The 13,998-nt window shown below is 41.4% G+C and overlaps 1 protein-coding gene across 1 annotated transcript in view; it reads right to left on the bottom strand.

The window, feature by feature from the left end:
• Positions 1 to 13,998, bottom strand: part of CDH4 (cadherin 4) — a 406,749-nt gene that overhangs the window by 142,265 nt on the left and 250,486 nt on the right. The window contains exon 4 of the mRNA XM_085079451.1: positions 4,965 to 5,141. Coding sequence (XP_084935577.1) covers positions 4,965 to 5,141 — 177 coding nt within the window. The remainder of the gene's footprint in view (positions 1 to 4,964; positions 5,142 to 13,998) is intronic.

Here is a 13,998-nt window from a genome sequence, read left to right as displayed (position 1 = left end):
ATTGCACTCAAGAGCCAAGAGCTGTCACAATCTACACCCCCTGAACCAGCTTTCAAAGAAAGGCTGTGCCTCTCCAGAGCATCACACCCTCTTCCATCTCCTCTCCACCCTCTGTGCTTGCTCCTTACCTATGTCTGACTGTCACAATAATGACCAAACCCCCTCATTTCTGAATTTCAGCTGATGATGCTCACACAGCATCACAAAGCTGAGGTGCACCGAGAGCCAGAGCTAGCCTTTTTTTTTTGTTTGAGTGTGTTTGTGGTTGGTAAGGCAAAAGAAACACCTGTTCCTGTGGAGAACAAGGAAGATCTAGGTCTATTTGTAATCAAGGCTGTCTGCGTCTCTCTCAGGAAAAGTAAGGTCTGATGTCCTTTGGGAAGCATTTGCAAGGCCTTTTCTCAACAAACCTTCTCTCACCACAGACAGATGCCATCTGTCTTGCAGCTGGGAGCTAATGGATTCTGCACTGCCAATTTCACAGCAGTGAGCAACACTGTGATAGAGGAGGCAAGAGGGATTTCCTACAATAAAACTATTTAAAACAGTGCAAAGGCACACGCTGACACAGCCATGAGGAGCAAAGGAGATGGCAGCACTGAGGGCTGATGGCCCAAGCTGGCAGGGATTTCACAGCTCAGCGTGCCTTGTGTGTCTGCAAAGCCAGGATTTCAGATTTTGGGAGAGCTGTCTCACCCATTCCCTGTGCCAGCGTGGGCTGTGGCTCACAAACAGGCTGCGGAGCTGGAGAGTCTGCTATCAGCTCTTTTTCCTATTAAGTATTCAATGTCAGTGGATAGCTTAAGATGTGCTAAAGCCACCCATGAGTCCACCCAGGGTTTTGTGGTGTGTCAAGAGGAGCTCTCTGCTCCCTTAATGTGCCTGTGCTGCCGGAAACCAAACGATGGCATCTCTGCTGAGCAGCAGCACAAGAGTCTTCAGGTATATTATATTCTGCCAACTTTCCAAGCCACTTCAGGACTTTCTGATTAAATTTACATAAAATGCATCCTTCCTTCTTATTCCCTGCTACACACATCAGGTTATTTCTAGTATTCCTGTAGCTGACATCACCAGCTCAGATAGGGGAACCCATGCTGTGCCTGTAGCATGCAATCAAGGCAGCTTGTGAGAGCACCAAGATCCTGCCTTGGTCATCCTCTGAGCATTTTTTTCTGGTGTAATGAGAATGAACAAGTTGTTTATTATAAGAGATCTAACGGGAAAATAATATATTTTTCAGTTCCATGTTTAATAAAGGCAAGCTGAAAAAAAATCAGGGTCTGTGAAGTGCAAGATTGGAGGCTCCAAGAGCTCTGGAAAGGTCCTGGAGATGTTCTGAAAGTTTGGAGCCCTCATAAAGGTGAACACAGTTGCAGTGGTTGATAGAGGAGCTCATTATCTGAGCATATCATGACCAAAGGCACAAGACTTGGTTTTTAAAATTAATTATTTTCATTCAGCCCATTGAGCTAGACCAAGACTTGCCTTGAAAACTGAGTCAAGATTCCTCTTACAAGCAGCTGGAGACTGGCATGTGGATCCAAAATTGAGATTCTTTGAAGTTCAAAAGAGGATGAAATACAAGATAAGCTAATAGATAATTAGATAATAGATAATTAAGAATTAGCTACGCGTGTAGCTAAAAAGGATGAGTCAGTGAGAAAATAGATGGTGCTCAGCAAGGGTGCAACTATTTAATATATTATCTTAGCTGATCAGTGTGCCTGCATGAGTCATTTGCTTGGAGAAGGAGGGGGATTTCATATTGTTTTTGTATTTTTAATAGGCATTTTTATGGACTTCAGTTATAATAATGAGAGTACCTGACAATTAGTAATGAAATTAGCCTCACTACAGTGAAATATTTCACAGCATGTGCAATATTATTCCTAATACAAAGGTGGAAGTGAAGCAGAAGGAAATTAAACCCAAGATTTTCATAAATGTTTCCAAAATAAATAAGCATATATCAATAAATTTTGATAACTGTTTTCTCAGCTCAAAGACAAAAGCAGAATTTACAAAAACATTTTTTATGCTAACAAATTATTTTTAGCTTATAAATGTCAGATGTTTATTTAAACCCTTCGAAGAGTAAGTAAATCTTTCCAGCAGCCAAAACTAATTAGAAATTCCTATTATTATTTTTTCAGCTATTATTTTTCTGAAACACATTTCCTAGTTAGTGTGGCTGATGTATATGAACAGACACGGATGTTCCTTTGAAAGAAAAAACCCTGTAATTAACAGAGGGTTTTTTTGGCAGGGATAATGTTCCTTTCTTCTTTTTTTTCCCTAAAAACTTTTTCATTTAACGTATTTTATCAGAATGAAATGGTTTAATGAGCAGAGAATTATAGTTGATCCCAGCTGAACCAGATAGGGCTGCCTTTCGAGGTATGTGGCTCCCATCAAGCTGCATTCACCTTTGCTATGATTTAAACTTCATTCAGGCGCAGCCTTGCTAAAAATACTGACAAGTAACTAATCAACTTCCATAAAATGGAATTTTTACTTTCACAATAGGAAGCAGGAGTAGGAGGGAACCCGAAAGATTTGCCTATGCATTTCAAATTAGTCTGACCTATAAAAACGCAAACAGCAAGTGGTACTATGAAAATGTACTTCTGGTATGGGTTTTTTTTTTTTTGGTCTTTTAGTGATGAGATTTTTCATGCCATCCCTTCCTCTCCTTGGAGGAAGCCAGAAGCAAAGATAGCATTATGGAGGGACTGGCATCCATTAGTTAAACCAACAAAATGCAAGCTCAGGCAGGGTTTTCTGGACCTAAAAAAGTTCAGTGTCCAAGAACCAGCAGCAGGTTTGAATGTTTTATATAAAATAGCAGAGGAAACTGCGACAGACCTGCTTCTGTACAAATGGGATCTGAGCTGCAACTTCACATGTGCACTTCTGGTTCCAGTTTGTGAGCAGATGGACACAAAAATATTCAGTGCCCAGTGAGCAAAAGCATGGGAAATCAGATCAAAACTGTTACCTAGATCTAGGAGACAGCAGAATGCTCCAGGGCCATCTGAAGATTATATGGATGGAAATAATCAGATAGTGCTGGTCTTTGAAGATGTTGATTTGTCCTATTCTGGATAATTAAAGAGCAAAGTCTAAGGGAGGGAGCTGTAACTGCTGATAGGAATCACCCAAGCTTCACATCCAGGCACTGACAAAAGGGCCAGATGCTGCAGAGGAGCAGAAACTCAACTCAACCCAAGCCTGAAACATCAGGGGTCTCACGCTTAATCAAGTTGCACTCTTTGTAAGATCTTCCCTGTCATTACGATGCTTTCTGTGTGTCAGGTGAAAAGGAAAGCAGCTCTTTGTAAGCCAGTTTGTTCCTTTTATTCCCCACCCCATTTTTACTTCATTTCCAGTGTTTTCTCTAGCATCTGTATTTGAAAACTGCAATGGAATATATTGCTGAAAACCTGAGAGCTCTGTATTTCCATAAGCCAGGTTATCTTTCCAAGGTTACTAGCAGTCTAAGCGATGAATATAAATTCTCTATACCTATATAAAATTTATTATTTGTCATTTCCATTAATATTAGAATTTTACATAGGCAAGTCCTTCTGTTTCATCTCCAGACTGCAGGGTAAAAAGTGCCACAGAGATTTCAGTCCTTATAAATCAACAAATTTGCCATGGTAAGCTGGTGCCAAGTTGTCCTCTTGCTGTCTAATCAAAACTCAAAAGAAATCAGTAGGGAATGGAAGAGAGTCCAAGTTCACTTTGCAAGTACTACCCTTATTTTTCACAGGAACTGAAGATTTAATCTAAATTATTAATTTGAAAAGACATTTTTGACACATCAGGTTATTCTCCTCTTCAGACATTTCTTCAGCTTAGTAGGACAACACATTAATGGGTCATTCCACACCCAGCACTGCTGACCACACAAAGACTCCTTGGCTTCCCTCCCTGTTTTTCCAAGACAGACATAAAAACATTTTCCACCTGGTATTTTTTTAGTCCTTACCGTATTTCCCTAATTGCACAGAGAAATGACACCAACAATCCAAGCTTTTTGAATCCTTGGTGAATTGGGAACATGCCCCTTCCTTCCTCCCTCCCAGACATGGGTTTGCACAGGAGCATCAGTGTGAATCAGGTAATGATGCAGCTCCTGTGAATCCAGGCACTGCTTCCAGTGGACTAGATGAACTTCCTGAGAAGGGATGCCAATGACACACCACTGCTACTCAAAATAACTTCTGAAATTTTGTAATTGTTGCCATTTTCTTCCAAGGGAAGAGCTGCAAATGTCTGCCAAGGAGGTGGGTTTTTTGTTTGTTTTTTGTTTGGTTTTTGTTTGGTTTTTTTTTACAGCTAATCATTCGACTGCTCCAAAAAACTGAAACCAGCACCCACAAGAGGAATAGCAACACGTATTTGTATTTTGCTAACACTCATCAACAGCTACAACAAATCAACCAAATGTCCCTGTAAAACACTCCTTCCCCCCTTCCTTTTCTTTTCCTGTCATCCCATAATCATCACAAGTAAACCACATGGGTAAACTTGATCACTGAGATTATCCTTGTGAAGAAGAAAGGGATCCATCTGCAGCGGCGGCAGGCAGCCAACCTCCCCCGGGCTGCCTGCATCTGCACCGGGATCGGCGGGGAAAAGGGATGGAAGGGAAGGATGCAGCACCCAGTGCCACCCAGCCCAGCTTTTACACCTGCAGCCGCTTTTTGGATGAGAGCGTGGGCACAGTGCCATCTTGGCAGCAGTGCCAGTCTCGGGAGGGACTGGCTGGAAGGAGGCGATTAGGCTGCCGGCAGCTGGGGAGGGAAACTGGGGCGAGGAGCTTTGGAGAGGCATGGAAAAGGCAACGAGCAGAGAGCCTGTGCTTTGAGCCAGCCTTCCCACACCTCCTGCTTCACCAGATCACCATTGTTATCAGCGCTCTGATCACTGTTTCTGTTGGAATTTGGACTCACCCGGACCAGCTGCTGCGGGAAGGGTCCCCGGGAGTTCTCGGGCACGTTGATGGGTGGGATGACCCAGTCGCGCTTCTGCCGCCGCAGCCCGTTGGCACTCTGGTGCTGCCGCCACGGCAGCAGGGTGTCACTCTGCTGCTGCACCAGCTCTCCAGGCACTGCCTTCCTGCCTTTGGGCTGGTTGGGAAACAAGAAAGTAAGGCCAGTTAGCTTCTCCCTCACTTCTTCGGATTTGTCCCAACAGTAGATGGCCACATGGACCAAAGACACAAGGTATTTAGTTTTCACAAGACCACAGAATCACAGAATCGGCTAGGTTGGAGAAGACCTTGGAGATCATCAAGTCCAACCTATGACCTAACACCACCTTATCAACGTAACCGTTCACGAATACATGGAGCTGTCACTCCCACACCAAGATGTCTCCCAGAATGTCTCCATGACACCAGCTGCAAGGAGATGCAGCAGAACAAAGCAGTTGCTGCAAATTTCCAATAAGTACAATCTACCAGAACACAAAAAATGGGAGATGATTCCTTTACAGCCCGTGTCGTGGGTCCAGATTTATAGTCCAGCACTGAGCACGAGCAGGGCTACAAAAATCTGCAGTCTGTGGTTCTGCAAACATATTCTGCCACTCCAACCCAACCCCAGCCAGAGGGAGAGTCAGCCCCATGGCTGCAAAGGTGCATTAGTTCAGTCTTAGTGCTTCATAACAAATGATTTTTATATGAGAGCTGGGTTTTGAACACAAATCCCAAAATACACACCCCACACTGCCTAGGAAGCGTAAAACATCTCAGGTACAGTAAATTTTCATTATTTGGTATTACTTTGAGTCCTTCTTTGGGATTTTTTCTTTTAAACAATGGATTCTGTGCATGGCATACTTTGGTGTTGGAAATGTTACAGTGCAATGGGTAAAAATGGAAATAGTGGGACCATGGTTTTGACTTACAGAGACTGGCTCACTATTAGAAAATCTATGCCTTACAGAATGATGAATCAATGAAATGTAGATTTGGTAAGGCTCTTCAGAGATTATGCAGTCCCTATACTTAAATACTCTGTGGTCTTCTAGGATTCCAGCAATTACTTCTGAAAGTCTGCAAAAAAGATAACTAGCAAGGGCTTTTGTTACCATATGGTGACCTGCACTCCCACCAGCAAATGTTTAAACTTTCATAAATCACAAAGACTGCAAGTCACATTCTCTTCATTTGAGGTAAGATCCAGTGGGAATACTGTTCTCTGAATTTTACAATTTTCAGCTATTTTTCTTAAAAAAAAAAACCCCACTCACACCAAACCCAATGCTCCAATACACAAGAACACTGCAGGAAAAGCTATCAAAGCATTTTCTGAGGCTCCTGCTATTTTAAGTCGCACTCACTTTTTGTCTTACTCCAAACATAAAAACCCAAACACCCTCCAAGCAGTTATCTGTAGGCACTGATTTCAGTGGGAATCATTGCTTCGGGGCTTCTAGCTTGATGTAAATCCATCTATTAGCACATTTCAATTCCTGACTGGGAGGTAAAGGAACATGCAAGACTATACAATACATGAAGACTAAATAGTATATCGAAGTTAAACTGAGATGTGGCTTCAGAGCTGTGTGGACCTTCTCCACAAAGGCTGGAGATGCTGAGAGCTGGGCACAGCAGCAAGGAGCTCATTCTCACAGCCTGGCCATGGCTCTGATCTCTGTTACCTGTGGAGGGCAGACATCCTCTGGCTACAACCATTTGGAAGCATTTGTGCCAACATGCAGCTATTTTTACTGCAAACCTTAAAAACCAGCCTGTTCCAGAGCTGAATTTTCACAGAACAGACAAATAGGGGCTTTTCAGTCACACACAGAGGCAGGTGTCTCAGGTCCTGTCTGACACTCATGACGTGGGTTGTGTTCACCTAAGTGTTTACACACCTTCAACAATTTCACAGCACCATGTTCAGTATTTAGATGTTGCTCTTAAAATGCTCACTAAAGCGTCTAATGAACAAAGAAACAGAGTCGTGGTGTGGCAGTGGGAGACTTTCTTGGGATAGTCAGGATATTGGTAGGCACTGCTGGCCTCCTCCTTCCTATGGGATGCAATATGCTGTTATCCAAGAGAGCCTTCATTTAAAAAGGGTTTTATCACCAGAAAGGTACATTTTCTGAACACTGATGAAAACAATGTTATCTGAAGAAGACACCCAGAAATGCATGACAACATGAAATAGGACTACGAGACACGAGCCACAGAAAAGTGGATATCCCCTATTTTTTTTTAATTGGCTTGTTTTTCCCAAATGGGGATCCTTTGAGAGCAGGTATTTGGATCAGTTTATATAATTGGCAAGTGAGCATGGGGACAGATTATGAAAGGATGGTCAAATAATTTGTGCTCTGCTGAGTTTACACAGTGGAATGAGTCTGAACTAAAGACAGACTTGAGAATTAACACGAATCCCAAAGCTCCCTGTATACTGAAATAATTAGTGTCAGCTCAGCAAGGCAATACCAGCCTTTTTAGTCTGTATGAAATACTTGCTGGCAGGTGACTAGACAGTGACTAGCTTGCTTGTCACTCTTGATGATGTTTTCCTGTATTAGAATAAATCATCAACATGACTCTGAATTTGATATGTAGAATTTCAAAAGCATCTTGCAACAACAATTTTTTTTCTTTTTTTAAACAACAGCTCTTTTTTATCTTCATTTGTTGACAATGCATTCTCATGACCTTAATTTCTCTGGTGTTGTTTAAATATGTTGTACATGTTTTCTGCTGTTTAAAAGCTGTGAGACAAATGCAGTAACAAAGTCTGGTGAGTATAAATGCCAGAACGATTCAGATCTCTGACTGAAACATCCAAGAACATATCTGGAATAACAGCATCGTCTAACTGCGCGCCCCAGAAAACTCTCCTGTGTTCTCAAGTTTGCAAGAATCTAAAGTTCAACTCAAAAGCAGAATGTGACACCAAATTCAATTAATTTTAAAATATAGCTTCCAATGCTGGTTTTGCTGAATAACAGTTTTTACTGAGACAACAACTGCTCCTTCTCTCATGGCCTCACTGGCCATATGCTTTTTGGAATCTCAGAAACATTTTCAAAAGATAAAATATTCCTCTTCCTTTATATAGTGCCTCCAGAACACAAACTGTCCTTAGTCCTTCACAAAATCAAGTCTAGCACCCCTAGTGCTGCTGCTTTAGGGTGTTTTCCCTCTCATTGTTTTTTTGACTCCCTCAGAAATGGCACAAGGGTGATGGACATGTGCAGCACAAGAGAAGGCAATCCATGAAAAGGAAAAGGAAATCCATGTGCCCAGCAGAAAGTGAAATCCACCCTTCATTCCAAAATTTACACAGTGACATTTATAATTCGTTACAACAGGATCAAACACCAAACACAGAACATGTGAGCACGGTCTCTGTTAATACAAAGATAATTAAAGGAGGATATAAAATAGTCAGATAATTCAGTAATTATGCCTGTCTATTACTTTAGGACACTGATAAGCTAGAGAAATACAGCTGAGCCAAAACAGATGAAAACCTTCAAGATCAAGGGGAAAAAGTAATTATGAAGTATGGGATGAAGAAAAACAACGGGAGAAGAGCCCATGCTGGGATATAAACTTGTTAGGAGAGTTTGGATTCAGTAGGATCTAATGCCTTAGTATTTGTATTGGGGTAAAATCTTTCAGAGCAGTGTGTTCTGTGCTGGCTGCATTATTTAAAGCCCAAATTCTGCAAGCCTGGGATTGACACTTGGCTCTGAGTTATTCCATGTCTCTTCCAGTGGGCTTCTGGCCCATAACTGTGAAACACATGGACAACGCCAGTTTTGGCAAACCATAGCGCAGCCATTGCATCTTCTGCTGATAAATGCTTCTTTCTCTGGAATGTGCAACTGTAATATTTATTATGAGCAGTTTCAGGGCACAGGAAGAGCCTCTCTAAGACCATCCCTCCTGCGTTTGATCAGGCAGTCCCACTAAAGAGCTGGGGATTCACTGCAGCACAGTGCGGCAGAATCTGCCCTACAATTCCCCTTGCCACTTTTTTGGGGTTTTTTGGCTTATTAGTTGAAGTCAATTAAAAACATACTGAAGTCCACCTGAGATGGCAGCTCAACCTCTCAGAGAGCAATGAGAGGCTGGAGAAGGCACAGCGTATTCTATAAGGATTATGAAAAGAACTTTCTTCTCCCAGGCTGCTTCACAGATTTTGATATCCTGTCTTGGAGTTATATCAGTAACTTCAATGGCCAAGAGTAATTTCCAGCCCCTTTTCAGTCTAGCATTGCCTTTAAGGATGGTGAACACAATCTGCTGCGCTAGAAGAGGACACGGAGCTAAATCCCAAAGGGACTGTCAGACTTCAAAACCAAACAGCTTTAGGACACCTTACTCCAAACTGGTGAGGCTGTAGGGTGCTTCAACTAACTCCATTTACACCACGATTCTGAGAGCTCAGAGATACTCCTTGTCTGCACTTGGCACTGGGAATAAAGGATAAGTTGGAAAAGCCAGCCAGTGAGTCTATAAGCTCCTGTCAGTGTTGGTCTGTGGCTCATCAGCCTTTCATCTGTTGGGAGACTCACTAAACTCAACCCATAAAGCTCTACCTGTAAAAGAGGTCATAAAATAATCCCCTGACAGAACAGGACACGTGGGAACTCAGCAGCCCCTCCAGCCCCATCCTGCTCGTGACAAGAAGGCTACAAACCACTGACTTTTCACCAGCCCACAAATAAAACCAGTGAGTGTGAAGAAACACCAGCTTTCACCTTCCGCTACACTTAGCAGTAGCCAGTCTCGCCAGCTGGCTTGTCTCCCCTCCCAGCCAACCTGCCTTTGATATCCGTCAGCCTCTGGCTACGGAGACATCTGGAAGTTATTATCCAGCAGAGCGTATCACAAACCCATTTACATAATATAATATCATATTTTGTGTTGCTGCTTAGCTGAACATTTTGGATCACTCGAATGTTTGGGTAAATAAGCCACCATTCCCTGCATATAAATAACGAGCGAGTCTTAGGGTACGTTTGGGTGGAGATTAATAATTTCACAGGGCTCAACCCGAAAAATGAAATGCTCCAGATTCAGCAGTAAAATATATTATTCTTGCACTTGCAGTAAAAAGTACCTGCAAGTGGAGGAGAGGAAATAAAGCCTTTCTTTCCCAAGTATCAAAATTATTTATGATTTAACCTGTTTTATTTATATGCCAGTCTTATTATTTTCATAGGATCTTTAACACATCATAGTAGACTTTTTTAAGAAAATAAATAATACTTGGCTTGCTTTGTTTCTAGTGTCAGTTATAGAGTTTAAGTGAGGCAACGTGTTTTTAATATATTTTTATCAATACAAGGGGATACAAAGCCACCTTTAGTCCATTGCTCAAACATATTTCCCCTCATCTCCTATATCAACAGACATTTTGAAAACTGGTACCATTTTCTACCAGAAGAAAAAAAAAATCCATTTAAAAATATTTAATCTGAAGCATTTTTGCTTGTTTCCATGGTAGCTGGAGAAAGGACAGGAGAAAATGATATTTACCAAACAGAAAATAAGACAATGAAAATAGAGCTTAGTTCTTTAACAAAGGGAACATGAGAGCGCTGCAAAATAAACATTTGCATGAATTCTGTTCTAAGGAAACAACATTTTGCTGACATCGGGGACGGCAGTGGAGGACGAATGAACCCTTTTTTCCCAAAATGCACCATTTCTCCAGTTTTTGATCTTTTAGCATAGAAAGATATTCCATTTTGTGTTCTCATACAGTAGAATGAAAGGGTTGCAGAACAAACAGCAAATTTATTTATTTTACGGTAATTGATTCCTTTTTTATTTAGGTCATTGCTGAATTCGCTGAAGTTGGAGACAGGGAAAAAAGTAGTTTAAAAAAGATCAGACTTTTTATTTTAGACCTCAATTTATTATAGTTGTGCTATGTGAAGCTATTATTTAGGAACTGCACAGGTAAGGAATCCATAATCTGTTTTTTCCCCTTATCCACCCTCTAGAACTCTGCAATGACTACCTATATTAGCTTTATTTACTAATAGTTGTAAGCTGTGGCAAATTTAATCAAAGATAGCTTCATGTCACATCCCATTACCATCACGGCATCCACTGCCATTCATGACTGATTTGTGTCAAAGAGCTTTGAAAACTATTGTTTTAGCAGCAAGACGTTCCAACATGCACAGCTCTTCAGCAGGGGCATTAAATTAATGTGTTTGCAGCGAAGCCACTAATTGACAATGAGATGTGATTTTGGCAGAACACTTCCACTTTAAAGATAATGAACAGTGTTCAGATACAGAGAAGAACCCCCTCTGCTCCTAAAACTATACTAATAATTTCTAGTATAAACAGGAAGAGAGGGAACCCATCCTGACAGGATATTTCCAGTACCCAAGCAAGCTGTTTGATCATCACGACTTCCAAAAGCAAACAGTGGAATTGCAGCATTTGTGACCTTTATCAAATCTGGCTACGTACACTCAGGAATGTTATGTTTGGTTAGGAACTCATTAAACAAAATTACCTCTCCATTTATAGAAACCATACAAGTACAGTATAAAACATTTTAATTAAATCAGCTAGTTAAGCAAAAATTCATTACTTTTTGTTTTTATCAGCTAGCAGTGGGGCTGCATAGAGCAGTTCGCATTAGAGTCAATTAGTAAGAAAAATTGTCAGATTTGGCAAGTGCACGAGCTTCCAGAACACATCAGCTGACAGGGAAGAAAAAGTTTGACTAAAAGCTAACCAAGTTAGTGCCCCCAGAGGAGGAGAATAAGCCACGTAACACACACACAAATGCATCAGCCATGCCAAAACCCCTCGTTCCCAAGGAGTCAGTGTCAAAGCTCTACATGCTCTATTCCTTGAGAGCTGAAAAATGAGGCATGCATGCAAATTTAAGGTTGTTAGGTATCTGGCTGGCTTTGCAGGCTTTGGAAAATTTTACCCGATAGAACTAATAAAGTGTGATCAGTGTGACGGAGGAATCAAAATGTTCCTCAGCATTGCAGGGCTGCAAAGCAAGGAAAAAGCTGAAGGAGAGTAGCAGGTAAAACCAGGGAATTTTTAAATAGGGAGAACACGACATGCTGGCTTGTGAGTCAGGCAGGAGAAGATCTCTTCTTTGCAAAGGTGCACTTTGTGGGCAGCTGTAATTAAATGCTAATTTAAGTCTGGACTCCAGAGAAAAGAGATGCACCAGCTCTGGCCATAACCCATGTGGTTACCACAGAAGGCTCTTATTTAATAAAACCAAATCCATGTTATTCTGTTTGATCAGAAATCCCAGCAAGGTTGGTAAAGACCCCATGGACACAGGTTACACCTGCTGCCCCTGGGGCCAGAATGGGACTTTTCAAGAGGTGTTGATTTCCCAGTCCAATTTAACTGAAATTCAGAAATCTCCTGAACTCACCCACACCTTCTGTTGGGTAAGTTATCACCAATTTAAGCTGAAATGTAGCCAGTCACCAGAACACTTCACTAGACTTTGCTTTTGTGCTGCAGTCAGGATGGGTGCAGGCAGAGTGTTCTTGCTCATTAGAGACACAAAATGCCCAGGGATCTCCAAGGGATGGGAGTTCCAGCTGGGGAGGAGAGGCAGAGCTGTGCTCAGACTGATTCTGTGGCTCCACACTGATGATTAGAGGCACCTCCTGGCCAGTGCACTGCTGTCAGGGTTTCAAGTGATCTTCCTCTTCCATTCTCTGGAAGAATCACATACCAAAGCAGCTACATTAGAAATCCATCTGCCTTTGGCAGAACCTTTCATGGCTCCCACAGGTTTCCAGCACTTGTGATACTCTTCTTGTCATTGTCAGGCTTTGAATATTGCAAGAGCCTTCAATGGACAGGAGAAGATGACATCACCCACAAAGCACAGCTCTTGATGTACTTTTCCTCCTCATTTTAAGGCTTGAACATCTTATCCCAACAAGAAAAGTTCTGATGAGGTTGTTTCCTTGCAAAGCTCCCCACATCAACTTGACCTTTTCACACTCCCTTTGTAAGATCTAATCTCACAGTGCTTCTCAGGTAGGACTGTTTAAGAAACATCTAAATTACTGTTGTACTCTACCTTCTAGTGTTTACAAAAAGACACTTCTATCTTCAAGTTAATGTCATTCTCATAATTGGGAGAAGCCAAACACAATGGCTTCAGAACCACAAGCACTTCTCAAGAGCATAGCTATTAAATCACAAAATACTCATACTTGTTACCTGTAGGCTGGGGATAAAGGTGGTAGATCTTGTCACATAATATACAGTGAAAACCACTATTGCAGCTTGATATTACTTCTCATACTGCACCTATCTTGAGAAAAATGTATGAAATATCTGGGCTAGCAAGTTGAATTCTTCCTCCCTGATAAAACTTCTAACAAATAATTTAAAACATGGCTCTGAAACACATTTCTTTTGCATCTAGAACTCAGACTACTACAAGTGCCCTTCATCACAGAAAGAAGTGGGAGCAAGTCTCCTTCTTAAAAAGCCTGTGAAAAATTTTAATCTCATTTTATTTTTTCTAAAGCTGTGAGGTTCAAAAGATACATGAATTAAAATAATCATAATGAATTAAATGTAACAATACTCCTCCTCTTCATAATGTTTGCAAGTTAAAAAAGCACAAGAGATTTAAAAGATCACAAGCACTGCTGCTACTTTAGCACAAAGCAAAGTAATTCAGTCTGGTACTTCTCCTCAGTGCTAGCGTGAGAATTTGCCCTTTCAAGTTATCCTTTGGTTATTTCAAGAGGCTCTTGAGAAAAGATTATTCTTTTTTTTTTTTTTTTTTTTTTCCCCTCCAATTCCAGAGTGCACCTAAGAAACGCTTAAATTTGACCAGGAGGACACATTCAACTTATCTCCATTTGTAAGATGAAATTTAAGTGTGAGCTTCGCTGGGGACAATGTTTGAGATGCCACTCCTTGGCGGCACTGCCAGGTCCTGCTGGACATCCATCCCTGGTGTTCTCCTTGCTCCT

This window comes from Lichenostomus cassidix, chromosome 20 (genome assembly GCF_008360975.1).
Source record: "Lichenostomus cassidix isolate B80296 chromosome 20, HeHo_3.0, whole genome shotgun sequence".
Lineage (NCBI taxonomy): Eukaryota > Metazoa > Chordata > Aves > Passeriformes > Meliphagidae > Lichenostomus > Lichenostomus cassidix.
The sequence above is the reverse complement of the archived record's forward strand: the minus strand, read 5'-3'. Positions and strand labels throughout refer to the sequence as shown.